At 42.0% G+C, this 16274-nt stretch overlaps 2 protein-coding genes across 3 annotated transcripts in view; both read right to left on the bottom strand.

Moving 5' to 3' along the window:
- Positions 1–572: 572 nt before the first annotated feature.
- Positions 573–8750, bottom strand: LOC137982382 (penicillin V acylase-like). Its single transcript, XM_068829500.1, has 3 exons — positions 8527–8750; positions 5615–5986; positions 573–2027 (listed from the first exon to the last, which is right to left on the bottom strand). Exons 2-3 carry the CDS (start codon positions 5957–5959, stop codon positions 1245–1247), a joined length of 1128 nt encoding a protein of 375 aa, XP_068685601.1. The 5' UTR covers positions 5960–5986; positions 8527–8750; the 3' UTR covers positions 573–1244.
- Positions 8751–11017: 2267 nt separating this feature from the next.
- The window catches only part of LOC137983331 (uncharacterized), an 8921-nt gene continuing 3664 nt past the window's right edge, over positions 11018–16274 (bottom strand). For both annotated transcript variants that reach the window (XM_068830534.1, XM_068830535.1), the window contains exons 4-6: positions 13672–13774; positions 12944–13079; positions 11018–11658 (exon numbers count right to left, since the gene is read on the bottom strand). In XM_068830534.1, the coding sequence (XP_068686635.1) occupies positions 11446–11658; positions 12944–13079; positions 13672–13774 (452 nt within the window). In that variant the 3' untranslated portion in view covers positions 11018–11445. The remainder of the gene's footprint in view (positions 11659–12943; positions 13080–13671; positions 13775–16274) is intronic.

Raw genomic sequence — 16274 nt, 5'->3', positions numbered from 1 at the left:
TGTTACAAAACCAAAGTTCTCTGCTTATGTGTGAAACCAATAGGGAACCCGTGCATTTCATTGCAAGTGGTTGCATTGGTAGCTATATCCCCGTAATCTACAATCCTGGTTCCCGCTTCCCCCCCCCCCCCCCCTCTATTACATACAATGTTGATTTTTCACTGTCTCCGAAATCAAGATCCGTTCATCGAGCGCTCGCATGTTTCAACATTGTCTGGGGAAAGGAAAGGAAAGAAACTTTATTTAAGTGTCTAGCCGTTCTAGCGCTAGAGCGCTAATTGGGGACACTGTAAACTGAAATGAACAATGAAAGTAAATCAAGTCAAATGTTGGTTTTGGGGCCAACACGAAAAAGGCAGCGAAAGAAGAACACACGTTGCTTATATAACGATGGAAGCATATACAGTAAATTTTCTACTTTTCGCCCGAGATTTGACAAGTGTCCCAAAGTCTTTTGACCCGGATTGTAGCTTGGCAACTTTCAAGTGCTTTGATTAACATGTGGAATATTTGTGTGGAAAAGAGGAACTATCACGAACGGAAGTATTCTACAGACCACAATACTTACTGCATTTACGACGCTGATATCTTTATTCAGCTTGTCAATTTTCTTACAAAGTAGATGGTGTTAAATGCTTAGGCATCATTATTCAGATAGTAAATTAAGTTGTGCTGGCTAATGATGTACAAGGGCAACAACCACCTTAGATGCCTCTATTAATTTAGAAATTGCTGGAGATCCTTGCAATCTGATTGGCTCCCAGCATTGCGATTAATTCACGGATTGCACTAATTTTTGTTCTAAATCGCACATTTTCCGCAGCCAGTGAGAAAGGAACACTAAAACAAATTCCAACCAATCAGATTTAAAGGCTTGTTTGAAATAATCAATCAAATTGAAGGAAAATGAAAGACAAAGAAAGCCATTGTGTGGCGAATTTTGTATCTTTTGTTCCCAGAACTTTGCTTTTTTAGAAAAAATGGATGAGTTTCTAGTTGGATGTAATAAAGTGGTAACTGCGCGCTCGTTCGATGTTGAAATCACACGTATCATAGTTTTAGACCAAGTTACACTCCACTCATTTAATTCAGGCTAGTCCTTCTATGGCACACAGACTATTCCTTTCACGCTGTGCTGTGCTGTGCTGTGCTGTGCTGTGCTGTGCTTCATTGTGTTTTATTCTTTTAAAACCGAAAGACAATTAAACACCAGAAAACGTGATCTTAGTGTGCGAGTTCCAAGCTCACAGTTCATCATGTGTCATATCCTCCCTTGCATCGCCCAAAGGTTTCATATCACTTGTGACATTTTGAAATCCTGCAATCTTTGAGAACATTTTAATCGCCATCACTTTTTCTTGTTGGACGTTGTTAAGATACACCACACGGACGGTTAAGTCGTTGTAGTCACGGAAATAAACGGCGTTGTTTGTGAGGTCCTTGGCCACCGACCAAACGGTGAAATCGCCAAACATCTGGAGTATAGATTTGTTTATTACCCCATGAGGAATGTTGACCGAGTTCAGGACGTGAAAAGCCAAGTTAACCGCTGCTGTGTTCGTCTTAGGCGTTTTGGCAAATCCCTTCAGCACCGCTGCACGGACAAACCTTGAAGGAGGGGTCAAGTCACCGGGCATTCCAAGTAGCCCGCTTCCTTCTCCAGTAGGTGGGAATTCATCTGTACCCAACACCAATGGCCCGTTATTGTACTTCGAAAGCTGTACGTAGTTACGAAGGTTTAGCATATGGAAGTCATAAGGAGGGGCGTTGGTCATCACACCCAGTGTGTTATTGTACACCTGCCTTCCTGTTTCGGCGTATTCAATGACAATGGCATCGCCGGTTTTGTCTATCACCGAAAAGTGCAGCTCAAAAACGGTACCCAAAACACTTCCACCGAATACCAGGGGAAATGATCCAGATGACATGCTATGTCTCACCTCCTGTACGGACCCAAAGTTTCCCAGGAGCCAGAGGATGAACTCCTTCTGTGATACCGCGTCGCCACATTTGCTGGCAGGAACTTCCTATCGTGAGAAAACAAACACGTTTACTACGCGAAAAATGCACTATAAGCTTTTAAAGTAAATATAGAAAAATAAAGTGGGAGGCGCCGACAAAGTCGTTAGACTAAGTGCGCTCGACTCCGGATCGACTGGTCCGGGTTCTGGTCCTGGCCGGGGACATTGTGTTGTGTTCTTAGGCAAGACGCTTTACTCTCACGGTGCCTTTTGCCAACCAATTGTATAAAAGCGTACCGGCGAATTTAATGCTGGGGGTAACTCTGGGATGGACTGGCATCCCATCCCGGGGGGAGTAGAAATACTTTTAGTCCGCTTCATGCTATGGAAACCGGCCATAGGTGAAGGCGTATTGGGCCACTTGGCTCATAAAAAGACTTTCCCTTTTCACCTTTTTTATGTAAAAATGAATGGTTCATTGAAAAATTAAACCTTGGCCGCCTTTTTTAGTCTTCTTTTCTGTAATTGCTAATTGGCTCTTTTGGCCTCGTTCAAGGTCAAATATTCTTTTGAATTTTACTTTTGAAAGCGAGGCCAAAGGGCCAATTGGCCACTTCAGAAAGTACCATAATACTCTTTGTTTCGCCCCCGCCCCCCTCCCCCCCTCCAAATCTTGCATAAGGATTGTTTCCAGTTTCTCTTCGTACTTACAATGGTCCCAAGAGAAAACAAAAAAAATATGCTCATGCAAAATACTACGTGAAATGACCAAAATTTAAGATTTTGACGACAACTTGGACAAACTACAGTGATCAGCAGAATCTGTCAGTCTCAGTCTTTACTTCAAATCCGTCCGTACCAATCCAGTTATATGGACACTTCGCCCATTTTGTATAATATAATCAAGATGGAATAATCATGAAATACTAAGAATAGCTCGAACTTATAATTTGAAGTGACGTTTTCGTCGGGGTAGCTGTCGTGTCGGTTTCTTAAACTCCCTAATAGCTTTGAACCACAGGAAATATTGTCTGCGATGAAATTTGTTTAGAAATTTTTATGAAAGCGTTTGTATCCGAAATGAAGAAATAAATTTCTTATTCTCAGTTTCCCGGGCGATAATATCTTGAATAAGTGGGATGCGTCACGATTAACTGCTTGTTATTATTCAATTGTTCTTTGTGGTAGAACAAAAGGCAACCGTTTCATCTCCGAACTATTAATAGGGAGCCTTAGCAAGCGGCGTTTCATTCTCGTCACCACAAAACTTACACGAGGCGCTGGGGTATTTGAACCTTACGCCTGCTCACTCCTCGTGCTAACATGAATGCACCAATTAGAGACCCTTTTGATTGCTCTTCACGAAAACCAATGAGAAGACACTTTGTTTCAGGGTTTCCCAGAGCTCTTCTCTCCCTCAGTCAAGAGAAGAGCTCTGGGGTCGAGATTGTTTCAGGGTTCCCTAGAGCTCTCCTCTACCTCAGTCACGCGCAAAAGAGAAGAGCTCTAAGGTCGAGATTGGACAAAGAAATGAACTGAAGTGCGTACCGCACGTGCAGCACGAGTATTTTCCCCCTTTTTTTTTAACCAATAATATTCTTGCTTTGTGGGGTTGCCAATGCCGTAGCCGTCAACGTTGTAAACTCAAACCACAGGAAATGTTTCTGATCAAATTTGTTTGAAATTTTTTAATGAAAGCGTTTGCATACGAAAGACGAAAATACCTTTAGATCGGAGAACAAGGACGAATAAGAGTACGACTTTTCCGTTCTGAGCACGCGCACTTCGAAAAATGTCGGCCTCCAAACCTTACGCCCATGCTTAATACGGAAAATTCATAATCGTAGTCGTCCTCGTGCTCCGATTCAAAGGCTCCTAATGGTCGAATTTATACTAGAGACGAATTATCCGTCTGAGACGGATAATTCGTCTAAGTATGAATTCGGTTCGAAGACGAATTATGGAGCAAAATTCGTCTGAGGCTGATTCGTCTGTTAGCACGTTTTCAAGACATGCTAACAGACGGATGATCCATCTCTAAATTTATATCTAGACGGAAACGTAGACGGTTTTTTTACGAAGTATCCACATGAGAGGGACTGGTTTCTATATTTTCGCAGGGTTTCCTGGAATGCCTATTTCAAGATGGCGTCCAGTAAAGCAACTGTTTCGTCGAAAATACTCGTTAAAATTCTTCGTCGGATCTATATTTAAACGAATTATCCGTCTAGACGGATAATTCGTCTCTAGTATAAATTTGGCCAATGTCTTGAATAACTTTGACGCATCACGGTTAAGTTATTGTTACTGTCTAAGAGTTCTGCGTGAAAGAACAAAAGGCAGACATAAAACATGATAGAATTATGAGGGAGCTTACGGACGGAACCCGGAAATGAACATTTCGCATGCTAAGGCAATAGCCGTATTTTTTAACTTAATCGTAAGAGCCTAAGATCCTAAGATCCTAAGAGCGAAAAGATAGCTGGTCGTTTTAATGTCGTAGTGTCAAGACGCATTAGAAAGGAAAACGATTAACTTTTTTTGTCTCAAAAACTTTGTAGTGGACAAAGCTCTTCACCTTAAATCAAGCTATCGGCAACTGATGAGATCCACATGATAGGATCGAAACTGCGGTCTTGCCTGACCAAATAATATGTCAGAGAACTTTCATCTAGAGTCGGGTTATCTTAATGCCTCGACAAAGAAGCGACCTAAAAGACATCGGCATCAAATATCGAAAGAGCATCGACGAGAACGAATTAACTCCAGAGGTGCAAGGAGGACAGCTAATGACCATGGCCACAAACCAAAACACGCTGAAGAAGTCAGAAGAACGAGTGAAAGAAATTAAAAAAAACAAAACAAAACAAAATGAACCCGGGTCCGGGTCAAACATTTAAGAACAGAATATCACTCGCTTCTACCGCCGATGAATATATCGGTCGAGCCTAGAATTAAATTGGCGCAAAAGAGAGACGCCATAAGGTCACATTCACATTACTGCTGAGAAAATCAACACCAAGAAACTAAAAACATTACTTTCGAGACCAACTATTTTATTGGAAGAAAACGTATCACACAGCAGTATAAAGATTCAAATGTAAAGCCTCATAGGGCAAAAACTATTGCTAAATGAATACTACAGGAGCCGCCTAAAAGAGGCATCCATTCAAATATGTACTCAAGAGAGCAAAATATTGACAAAGGCAACAGAAACCAGAACACGTACAAGGGAGTCGTGTAGGCCTGTCAACTCTTTTTAACACATAACAAATGTGAAAAAAATCGCCGGTAAACTATTCATTTTTGAAAAAAAATGCAACAAGAAGACACTTCCGTGAATAGCATTTCCAAGCCTCTTGAGTCCTTTAGAAATAGAAATTTTTTAGAGGAGGATGCTCCTAGAACCTCCCTTCCCCACCCGCCTCTCAGAAACGTTCGCGACACTGAGGCTCTTCAATTCTTTCCAATGAGGGTTCTAAAATTATCGATTTTCTGGTTACGCATTCGTCGCCTTTCTCACGAATGCGAAAACCTTACATACATTACGTCTGAAGATGAATGCTGGGGCATCGGGGTTGGGGCATCGGGAACGTCCGGTTTTAAGTAATAAGAAGAGCATTTACGATCTATGTGTTTTCTACCGGCATTACCTGGTATTTCGTGAAGCCAGGGAACATCAAAGCGCCCGCTGACAGTCCAGCGGAGTTCATCCCATCAGCAGCCAAATTAATCATCTTCCAAGCGTTTATATATGTCACAGTGTATTTGTTCGACCAAGACAAACGATCTCCATGCAAAGGACAGCCTTTGGCTAGTTCTGCAGCGTGATTGTATCCCACGGGTTCTACAATGAGGTACGAAAATGTGTCGATACCGTACTCCAGTGTTCGGCCGATGATTACCGATTTATCCTCGGCTGTCACTCGGATCTCCGTACAGGCGTTCGTCCTAAGAAAAAAGTGAAACAGTAGATAAATCACAATTAGGATTCTCATATTGGTCAGATTCGTGTTGCCAACAATCTAAAAAAAGGAACAGTTATGAAAGTTAAACGATAGTAAATGCCCAGCGAGTTTTAAGATGCCCATCTGTCTCCCTGTTGAGTCACGGAGACGTAATGAGACGTCACGGAGACGTAATTAAAATAGAAAAATTCCAGAAAATACCGCACTTGAACAAAATCATTCGCCACGGAATTTTGGGCTATGCCGGCATATTTCCTTCCTGTCCTCCCTTATGTAGATTATTCAAGGTCATGCTTGTGCATATATAATGAACAAAAAAATGCAATTATAACAAAAAAAACTTGGAACCCGGTGTCGCCATCACGTCACGCATGCGCACAACCATTTCACCTGGTTCATTGGCAGCCATGGACAACAGTTTCGGCCTTGTTAGGCCTCATAGCCAACTTACCAAGCGGCTGTTTTAGGTATCTCTTTGAACGGCACTGGCACCCGCCTGGTACGTGGACTATGCCATACTGATGAGCTAGCAACCTCGTTCCCAGGGTGTCCATTGTCGTTGCGACAAGAGACCATGGGAACGGAGTTGATGAGCTAGGCCTAACTTGGACAATGTCGTCCCCAGAGCCCACGTATCTCTTGGTCAGCGCCAAGACACGGAGCTCTGGAATAATCCATTTTCAGAACTGCGTTGATTGGCTGATTGATTTATCAAACTGCTCATGCGTAAACTACCCGGTGTAAAATAGCTCGTAATTTGCGAATATGGCGCAAACATTTCCAACTTAAGTTGTAAACACGAAGATTTGTCGCTGCTATTCAAACCATTGAGTTCTAATGATCGCCCTGTTGCACTTTTTGGTGAAACTGGAACTCCTAAAATCTTGGACTTCCTGAAATTTATTATTCCAGGGCTCCGTGTCTTGGCCCTGACCAAAAGACACGTGGGCTCTGGGAACGAGATTGTAACTTGGCTGAAACAGCTGTCCATGGCTGCCAATGAACCTGGTGAAATGATTGTGCGCATGCGTGACGTGATGGCCACATCGGGTTTCGTGTTATGGTGTTAGCTCACTTTATCGGGTTTCGTGTTATGGTGTTGTTCACTTCATTTTTAATGCGTTTTCAATTATAACAAACCATACTATATTCCCGCTAAAACAAATAAAATCATCACCTGGTAAAATAGACTACATTAACAGTCCGGGCCATAACCATTTCTGGATATCGGTTTCGAGCTTTGTGATTGGTTGAGATCAAAACCAAAACAAAACAAATTTGGCCGAGGGGTACTGGAAACAAGAAGAAGCTTGTTTTGTTTTTTTTTGGTGGGGGCCATGTTGTTGCAATGCGGCAGTAAGCCATTCTGTTGGCCTGCATGTTGATCTGAAATTCACAGCAACATAATGCAAGCTTAAAGGTGCGATAAATAATTGGACCTTAGCTTTTAAATGCCCGGACACAACGTATGTTTAAAATCTACGGTTTACACGACACTCCGATAGATCTGAAGAAAGGGAATCGGCCTTGTAAGGGTAGTTTGCACACTAACAGACTTTCAACTTCCGTGCACTCGAGCAAAAACCTCGTGCACTCGACTGGAATTTTGACAATTGGAAGCAAATTTATTCTTATTTTTGAAAAATATTTTTTTAGGAATCAAATGTTACATACCTGAAAACTTCAACGAAAGAGAGGTTATTCCTCAATCGAGAACTTCGCAACAAGCACCTTCACCCGACTTTTGATCTGAATTTCTCTGTCTCTTCACCTCGATCCCCATCAATTCTTTGCTTGTTGTGTGTATTTGTTTGTCGTCTGCAATTTTGCAAGGTTTCAATGGAAAGGGTACGGAACAAAGTCGCTCGGGCGCGAACTAGAGTAATGAATGAGTTTCCTACTTGGTGACGTCATCAAGTAGCCAGAAATGGTTATGGCCCGGACTGATTAATTTAAATACAGACGAATGAAGTGTTTAAGTTCCAAAAAACCTGTGGTTTTGCGTCGATGTAGAGTGAAACACACACAGCCTGCGTTGCAAGCGGCATAAATGATTTTCAAACTTTTGGCAGCGTGGAAAATGGGGCGAGACTATTGTTTTGTCTCGCCCCATTTTTCGCGCGGCCAAAAATGTCTCGTTCCACTTTTCTTGCGGCGAAACAAGAACGTTTGGCATTATCAAACGAATTGATAAGTGTAGGAAATCACATGTCGTGATTCATGGCACGAACAAAGTTTTGAAAGTTCTCAAAAAATAACCAAAAGGAAAGTTCTTAGGAATGCGATGCATCTGTTCCTAAATACCTACGTTGCCCTCGAGATACCTCTCTTTCATACAGAGCACCACTTTATGAAACAACGAAAGCGAAACTACTTTATCACCAAATGTTTTACAAAGCACTGAAGTCAACGAGCGATACTTTCTGCTGTGCGCTTTCAATGTCAATTTCATTAAATCGCTTCCAACTAGACAAGCAAAATGTATACACTTTCATAGTTTCAAGTTGGTAATTATCCTCCTGACATAAAAACCGTAAAGCAGACAGGTTTGAGACTTAGGAAGGGCATACTACGTTTAATAGAAGCCTTGGACACACCTTTCAGAGAACTGCAATGATTCCTGTTCTTGAAGATCTGATGGGCCACAATATTATTTCGTGTATTGCAATCTTCACTTGCGTGAAAAGTCAAATAGAGATACTGTAGCTTATAAATGCAGGATGTCAAGCTCAAAACTTCACAACAAGAGGAGCACCCTTTTGGCGACTTCACAAACAAGCTACTGATTTGATTGTTTTAGCTATTACTGCACCTTTTTATTGTTATAAACAGGTTTTCACTTCAATGATAACTCAAGCGCAGTCACAATCAGTAATCTTTCCAACCGCAGAAGTGCTACTGGTCAAACGACAATGGAAAAGTGTTCTTTATCAGATATTGGTTCTTTTACGACCAATAAACAACCATTGTCTGACTGTAAAACAGTCACTACAAAAGACACCCAAAGGCAATGAAAATATTTAGCTAAATATACATGGATAAAAAACGAGCTATTTCTTCCTTTCCTTTCGTTGTCCATGTACTGAGAAGTTGCTTTCTTTCTCAGTGGCCTCGTGTGTTCTCATTGGTTAATAAGCGTGCTTGCATGAGAGTTGGTAAACATAGCTGTCACGTCACGCTCTCTGATTTTCCCACAGGAAGTTATTTTATTAAACTATTAGAATAATTTTTCGTGTTTTTGCATAACCTGATCTAAACACTCGGGGGGGGGGGGGGGGGGGGGGGGGTGGGGCAGGTTAGGGTTAGGGTTTTGCGTCTCGGGTTTACATAACTTTCGAGAACTGTTTCGAATTCTCCCAGCCCCCTTTCACGTTTAGATCATATTATGCAAGCTGTGGATAGGAAAAAGTACTCTAATGCTTAAACAGTTTTCTAGAAATGTTCTAGTACAAACAGCTCGTAAAAGTGAATCGCTGTCGATTCATGCGTGCCGAATTTCTTTGTTTTTCATCTCGACTACTAAAGAAAAAGCAAAAGATGGTTGTTTAAGCATTTCAGCGAGTATCCTTCATGGCTGAGGCTTCTTTGATTCCCCTTTATATAAACGAGAAGGAGAGGAAATCTCTGCAAAGATCTCGTCGATGTCGCCTAGAAATTTGGACGAATAATTTTGAAAACTCTTAACCAGTTTGAATTTTAACAAAAGAAGCAAGGTGACACACCATAACACCAACCCGGTGTGGCCAACACATCACGCATGCGCACAACCATTTCACCATTTTAACGCCTGCTCAATGGCGGACGAGTGGGAGGCGCGGTGGGATCATGGTTAGTGCGCTCGACTCCTGAGCGAGTGGTCCGGGTTCGGGCCCCAGGGGCCCGTTTCTCGAAAGTCCCGAAACTTTACGGGCTCTTTTCGGGTGTCGCAATTCCCTTTGTATTTCAAGAATAGAGAGGATTTAAGTCGTCAAACTTCACACTTATTTTTCTTTTTGTTACCTTGAAAACACGTTAAAAGATCGGCTTTCCAAAACAAGCGGTTGGCAGTTTAAAAATGGCTTTTCGGGCCCGAAAAGTTTTCGAGACTTTCGAGAAACGGGCGCCCCTGGCCGGGGACATTGTGTTGTGTTCAGTTGGGAAAGACGCTTTACTCTCACGGTGCCTCTCTCCACCCAGGGCCCGGTTGTTCAAAAGCCAATTGACGCTAATCCCAGATTAAAAATTAACCAAGGAATTTATTTCTCTACTCCCAACTACTGTTCAACCCTGATATTTGGCAAAACTTTACATTAGAAGAAGTCAACCTTGAAAAACAAAACTAAGCGAAAGAGGAAATTTATTGCCCAGTGGAAATAAATGGATTTATGCTTCCCATGTTACAGTTTGGGCATTTCTGTCATCCGGGATTTTCTGGAGATCATTCAAAATTTGTGCAAGCTAGGCGGAGGCTGATTTAACAGAGTCAAATCAATTTTCCCTCCCCACCCTCCCTATTTTTACTTTCTTGTGGATGGCGGGTGTCCCCTCACCTTTGCTGGGATCATGTCTTCTATATTTGGGTATTTCCTAGGTTACCATGCTGATTATCAATAAACGGCCTAGCCCATCAGGGCTTGGCCAAAATATCCCAAACAAATGTGGTATTATTTTTGTCCCAGCAAACGGAGCTCGCCCAGAACAATGCCTTGCCAACAATATCAGTCAGAATGTATGGAGCATGAAGCATAAAAACTTTTACCAAAAAGTTTCAAAACTGAAACCAAAGTTTACGCTAAGTTAATCGACTTTGGAACAACCGGACCCAGGTGTATAAAGGGGTACCGGCGAATTTAATGCTGTGGGTAACCCTGCGATGGACTAGCATCCCATCCGGGGGGAGTAGAAATACTCCTAGTCGCTTCGTGCTACAGAAACCGGAGATAAGCGTCGGCCTAATGTTCCATTGGCTCGAAAGCAGACTTAACCCATACCTTGCCAATGGCGGAAGGGTGGAAACGACCTTGCATTTAAGTGGTCGATGTCGTGACGCGGATGCGTGACAGAACTTTCCTTCTCGCTAGAGTGGGAAATCAAGGAAAACTCTGCGAATGAGGGTATTCAGGCATTTTCTTTCAAAAATGATTAATAATAACAACTACTTATCATCAGTTTAGAAGTATGGCATTCCAACACTGATATATGAGGAGTGCATTGGCCTATGACCATATATTATACAAAATGTATGCTAACGAAAACTTGAAAACAAAAGTAGCAGAATCTTCTTTTGTACAAACTTAATCCACATTTGATTGCAAACATCATTTACTCCAGTTTAAATTTATCTATCAGTAGAAGAGAAGGCTCCCTTTTAATAAGTGCAGCGATTAAAAACGTTTGAGCTTCCACTGCAGAAGAAGACGTCCATGGAGCGTTTTCACTCAAACGACCAGCAGCCATATTGGATTACTGAACAAAAAAGAGTATTTGCATATTCTTTGTTTTGGACACCAATTGGTCGCCGTGACGTCATGTGAAAACTATTTTTTTTTTTCCTTAGGATCACTAGGTCCTCGCTTGAAGGTCGAATCCAACTTTTCGTACTCGTGAATTTTCTCCAGACTGTGGTAACCAGACTCTTCATAGGCAGGGTTTTGATACGTTTCGGTGACCCTTGTCCTCTCCGTCAACGCGGCGTACGTTTGTCTATCTTCACTACTTTCCCCTGCACCGTCATTTTCGGAGTTGTCACTCTGTGGATTGCAATAAAATCAGATGTAAACTCTTCCCCAAGGCTTTCTCCCCGAAGGCTACCTCCTTTTCGAGAGTCACGCAATCTTTACTTACTTGACCGGCGAAAAAGAGAGCTTAGTATTATAGTCGATACCCGAAGATTAGTGTTTACTTCGTCGTGAGAAGTGGTTTAGTAGGGAGATAGTATTGAATCTCTCAACCATAACAGTTTCTTTGTCTCTTCATACGATTTCGGTTTCTATAGTCCGCAATGAGCACCACCGGCAGTCTTCCGACTGAGATTCGGTTTACGTCGTTTTACGTCGTTTTTACTTCGCCTGGCGATACCCCTGCGCATGCGTAGTCATTCCCAAAGATTTTTTATCTATTTTTTCTATTTTATTTTATTTACTGGATGTTGTACTTCGTCTCGTGGTACGCTATCGACTATTTTTTCCCAAGAATACTTTTGACGAAGTATTCTGTGCTAATTTCGTGGGTCGTTCTCATTCGAGACCGGAAACGCCATCTCGGCAGTAGACCCATGCCTCTCTCAAGCTTGGTCTGTGGATCAAACATTTGCTAGCTTTCATGATGTTACATAATAGACCATTTTCGAATTCTCACGGCTGGACTGGATCTAGCATGAAATGAAGGCTAATGCGGGCAAATCTATTCAAATGCAAATTAATTTGCTCGCATTAGCCTCCATTTCATGCTAGATCCATTCCAACCGTTAGAATACGAAACTGGCCTATTTCTAAGACCGTTTTCCACTTGTTTCTTTATAAGTACCCTGCTAGCATACGATTTTCATCGCGCCACTTTCGGTTTGCTTTTACTTTTACCGTTGTTTTTACTGCCACTTTTTCTTTCCACGCCAAAACACTCTCTGCCACGAAGTGATTCCTTTCGAGTGCGCGCAATCGTTTCTATAGAGACAAATAACTGAAAACACACCACTCTGTGATTATCTGATTGATAACCTCTATGTAAGTCTAATTGCAAAGCCAGGGAAGGGCGTTATCGTTTCGCTAACGTATAAAAAAAGCTCCTAGAAATTTGGAGGAAACGCAGCCTCGCGCTTGAAAGAAAAGAGAATCGTTTTTTTTTGGCCTAGCTTTTACTCGAGAGGAAAGACAGCAACAGCGGTAAAAGTGCCGGTAAGATAAAAATCAAATTGGAAGCGTCGCGATTTAAAAACCTTACAGGCAAAGAATAGGGTAAACTTGACCCAACCATATTATTCCGTAGTTCTCCTACGAGAGCGTCCTAATGATTGACACAAAAAGCTTAAAAACATACCAAGATGGTTGCCATTTCATACATGGACGGGCGTCCAGGCAAGTACATTTGACTCTCGGAGCTCGGCGAGTAAACACCAAGTCCGTAGAAGGGACTGGCAACGGCCTCAGATTCGAAGGATCTTTTAAATGAAATCCTGAAAATTTGGAAAACAAAAGATCATCTTTTACACTGTATCCCGTGTGTTCAATTCCTGTTTTGTCATCGATGAGGCATTTGGTATTACTGGACGGTCACCTCGTCCAAGAGCGCTTTACTTTCCTTGGGGAAGCTGCAACACTATCCTATGAGATCGAGTCAGGAACCCATGACCCGGAGCCTACAACTCTACTGTGTTCGTGTAACGGCGTTTTCACAGACCGATTTATTTTTAGATTGAATTTCCCGCTAATGAGACTCCCACAGGAGCCCGATGACCAATTACAAGAAATTAAGCTGACGTCATAGGGTCACCGAACCGGAGCTGCCTTTGTTTTTTTACCTAATTTGCGGGAAGGGCTAGTCTAAAAATAAACCTACTTGTGAAAACGCCGTTTCACAGACGCTGTATGGAAGTTGCACGCTCCAGATGGGCTCCTGATCGAGTTTATTTTTGCCAGCACGAGATGGCGTCCAAACGCTGAAATCGTATGGCGTCACGATCGATACGCGAGGGACATCCCGCGGAACTGACCCGATTAGAATGACTTCTCCTCGAACGCAAAAATAGGATTTTCTCTTACACTTACCCAGACTTTTCTTTCCTGCGCAAGACAACTACTAGGACAATCGCAGAGAGCAAGAAGACTACGCACAAAACAAAGAATATGATTACCAAATCCAAAATGATATCTGTGCAACGAAAACCAAAGTATAACAAAAAATCAGCGTCAAAAGAAAGGTTTTTATTAAAAAAAGAGAATTCTCTGGGCCGACCGAAAAATCGAAATGAAAGGAAAACAAGATTCTCTGGAGGCGTAATAGGCTATTTCCGAGTTCATGCCTGCCTCCTCTTCAAAGCGAGTCTAAGTACGAAGTTTTTGTTATGAAAATTAGTTTTCATTCATATGTAAAGTAGAACTAATTACCATCACAAAAACTTCGCTCTTAGACTCGCTTTGAAGAGGAGGCAGACATGAACTCGGAAATGGCCTAATCGCGCCGTCAAGGTGGCCGAAGTGTGCCCACTGTCCGTCCATGCAGCGGAGCACAGGTTAAATTAATTAATTAATTAATATAAAAAATGTAAATTTCTTAATTTCTTAATTTATCAATATTGAAATTATAGATTTCTTTATTTGTGTTATCAACAAACATACCATCCTTTAAAAAGGACCTTCTAGTTGTTCGTAGATCCATCCATTTATTCCTTTACTAGTTTTGACATACTCCACATTCTTTGACTATTAGAGAAAGCTACGTCTCAACAATTTCATTCCAATTGTCGCCTGAAAGTACAATGCTAGACAAACTACATTGGGACACTAGAATACCGTTGTCTCTCTTTACCAACTTGTTCCTCTTCCACCCCTCCTCCCTCCCCTCCCCCAGTCAATGTTGGTACTAAACGAGGTCATGCTCGCCTGCGTTCAAACTAGTTTACACCTACTGGTGAACTCGCTTAGGTTTGCGGGTTTGATCACCAACGTGGACGAGTTCGCTGTTTAGCTTCATGACAAATGAAGAACTTAGTTCAGTTCATTCAATTAAACTAAGCAAGTTCGGTTCCACCAATTCAGTTAATTACTTTCAATCCACGCTAAAAAGAGTACTTTATACGTTTGCTCATCGGTTGAATTTGCATTCGAGTCAACAATATCTGGCCAACGAAGAAAGCTCATTTTTGGAATCTGAACAGTCAGTAGATCACATATGCTGAAATTGCAGTCAGGACTTTGCATAATGACTATAAGAAATGTTGGACACTGACTTATTTGAACGTCAAACGAAGTTCTCAAAAAACTTGGTAAAGACGTTTCGACCGAAAACCTTCGAACCGAGGATGACCGAAGGTTTTCGGTCGAAACGTCTTTACCAAGTTTTTTGAGAACGTCGTTTGTCGTTCAAATAAGTCAGTGTCCAACATTTCTTATAGTCATTAAATAGATCACATATTTCATCACATATCACACCAACACGCTAAATCTTGTTATTTTCCATTTTGCATTATTATTTTCAATATTTTGACCGATCGAAAACAAAATTTGTCCAATGCACTCCTTCGCAAGCTGGAGCTTCACTGATACTCACTGTTCAAATCCCAGCTCTCGTTAAACGCTAGAAATTATAAGAAAAAGTTTGACATTTCTTAGGTCAAGTCGCCTACGTAGGCGAGTTGACCAAGGTGTAAGCGAGTTTGAATGTAGGCTAGTTAACTGGATGCAGCTGAGCACGTTCAACATTAACTGAGTGGGGGGGGGGGGGGGGAGAGGAGATTCATCTCTTTCAGTACCAATCGTGAATACGCTCCATTTTGACAGTTGAGATCCCAGCGGGTATGGCGGGACATTTTTCGAATGAACCTAGCTGTAGTTCGATGGCCTGAACCCAACGAGTCTCCTGATCTAGAGCGGTGGGTCGAATGCCCGAAGTAGCAATCAGGCGGTCGTAGGTTCGACTCTTTGAAGAAGAATGTCCAGCGAGTATGCGACAATTTATTTTTTCACCGGTGTAACCTTCCTCGTCCTTAGAGTCCGCTTTTCGTTTGGTCAGCGCCAAGAACACTGAATGTGTCCACAGCCAAAAGTACGCGCTGTCGCGGTAATGGTATAACGGGAAGCTTTAGCAACGACGACAGCGACGGCGACGAGAACGTCACAAATTTGCATATTGAACAAAACCAGTAGCTTGCACGCTCTTCACGTGCATTTCTCATTTTTGTACATTTCTTTCACGTCTGCGACGTGAAATGACCAAATCTCAAGTTTTACGAAGAACGTGAACACAAAGCAGCGAATTTGAATTTTCTGTCGTAGCTTCAACACCGCACCTCTTAATTCAGTTCCTGGAAAGTTGTGCTAGTTTCTAGAAGTTACAATAAGACAAATCGAAGTATGGAAAAAGGTTTGCCTCTGATGTGACTCTTCATATTTTTCAACAGACGTTTCGGCTAATTCTTAAGCCTTCATAAAAATATCAAGAGTCAGAGACAAACCTTTTTCCATAGAACTTATGACATCTCCTGGCTAAACAATTTCCATTTTTAAACCGACATAATGACGAAAACGATTAATAAACCTGAACTCGCAATTTTAAATGACGTTTCGGTTACCGTCGCGTCGTAGATCTTAAACTCCGTATTAAGGAGTTTAAGAAACGACGATGACCCGCTACGGCATCGACAGCTCCAAAA

The sequence above is a fragment of the Montipora foliosa genome, chromosome 13 (assembly GCF_036669935.1).
Source record: "Montipora foliosa isolate CH-2021 chromosome 13, ASM3666993v2, whole genome shotgun sequence".
In the NCBI taxonomy this organism is placed as follows: Eukaryota; Metazoa; Cnidaria; class Anthozoa; order Scleractinia; family Acroporidae; genus Montipora; species Montipora foliosa.
Note: the sequence above shows the minus strand (reverse complement) of the source record. Positions and strands in the feature narration are given on the sequence as shown.

What these genes read in the sequence shown, in the direction of transcription:
- LOC137982382 (XM_068829500.1), bottom strand. Translation starts at nt 5,959, where the DNA reads ATGAGAATCCTAATTGTGATTTATCTACTGTTTCACTTTTTTCTTAGG. An exon ending in CTGGCTTCACGAAATACCAG is followed by an intron (nt 2,028 to 5,614) that starts GTAATGCCGGTA and finishes TTCTCACGATAG; the next exon opens with GAAGTTCCTGCCAGCAAATG.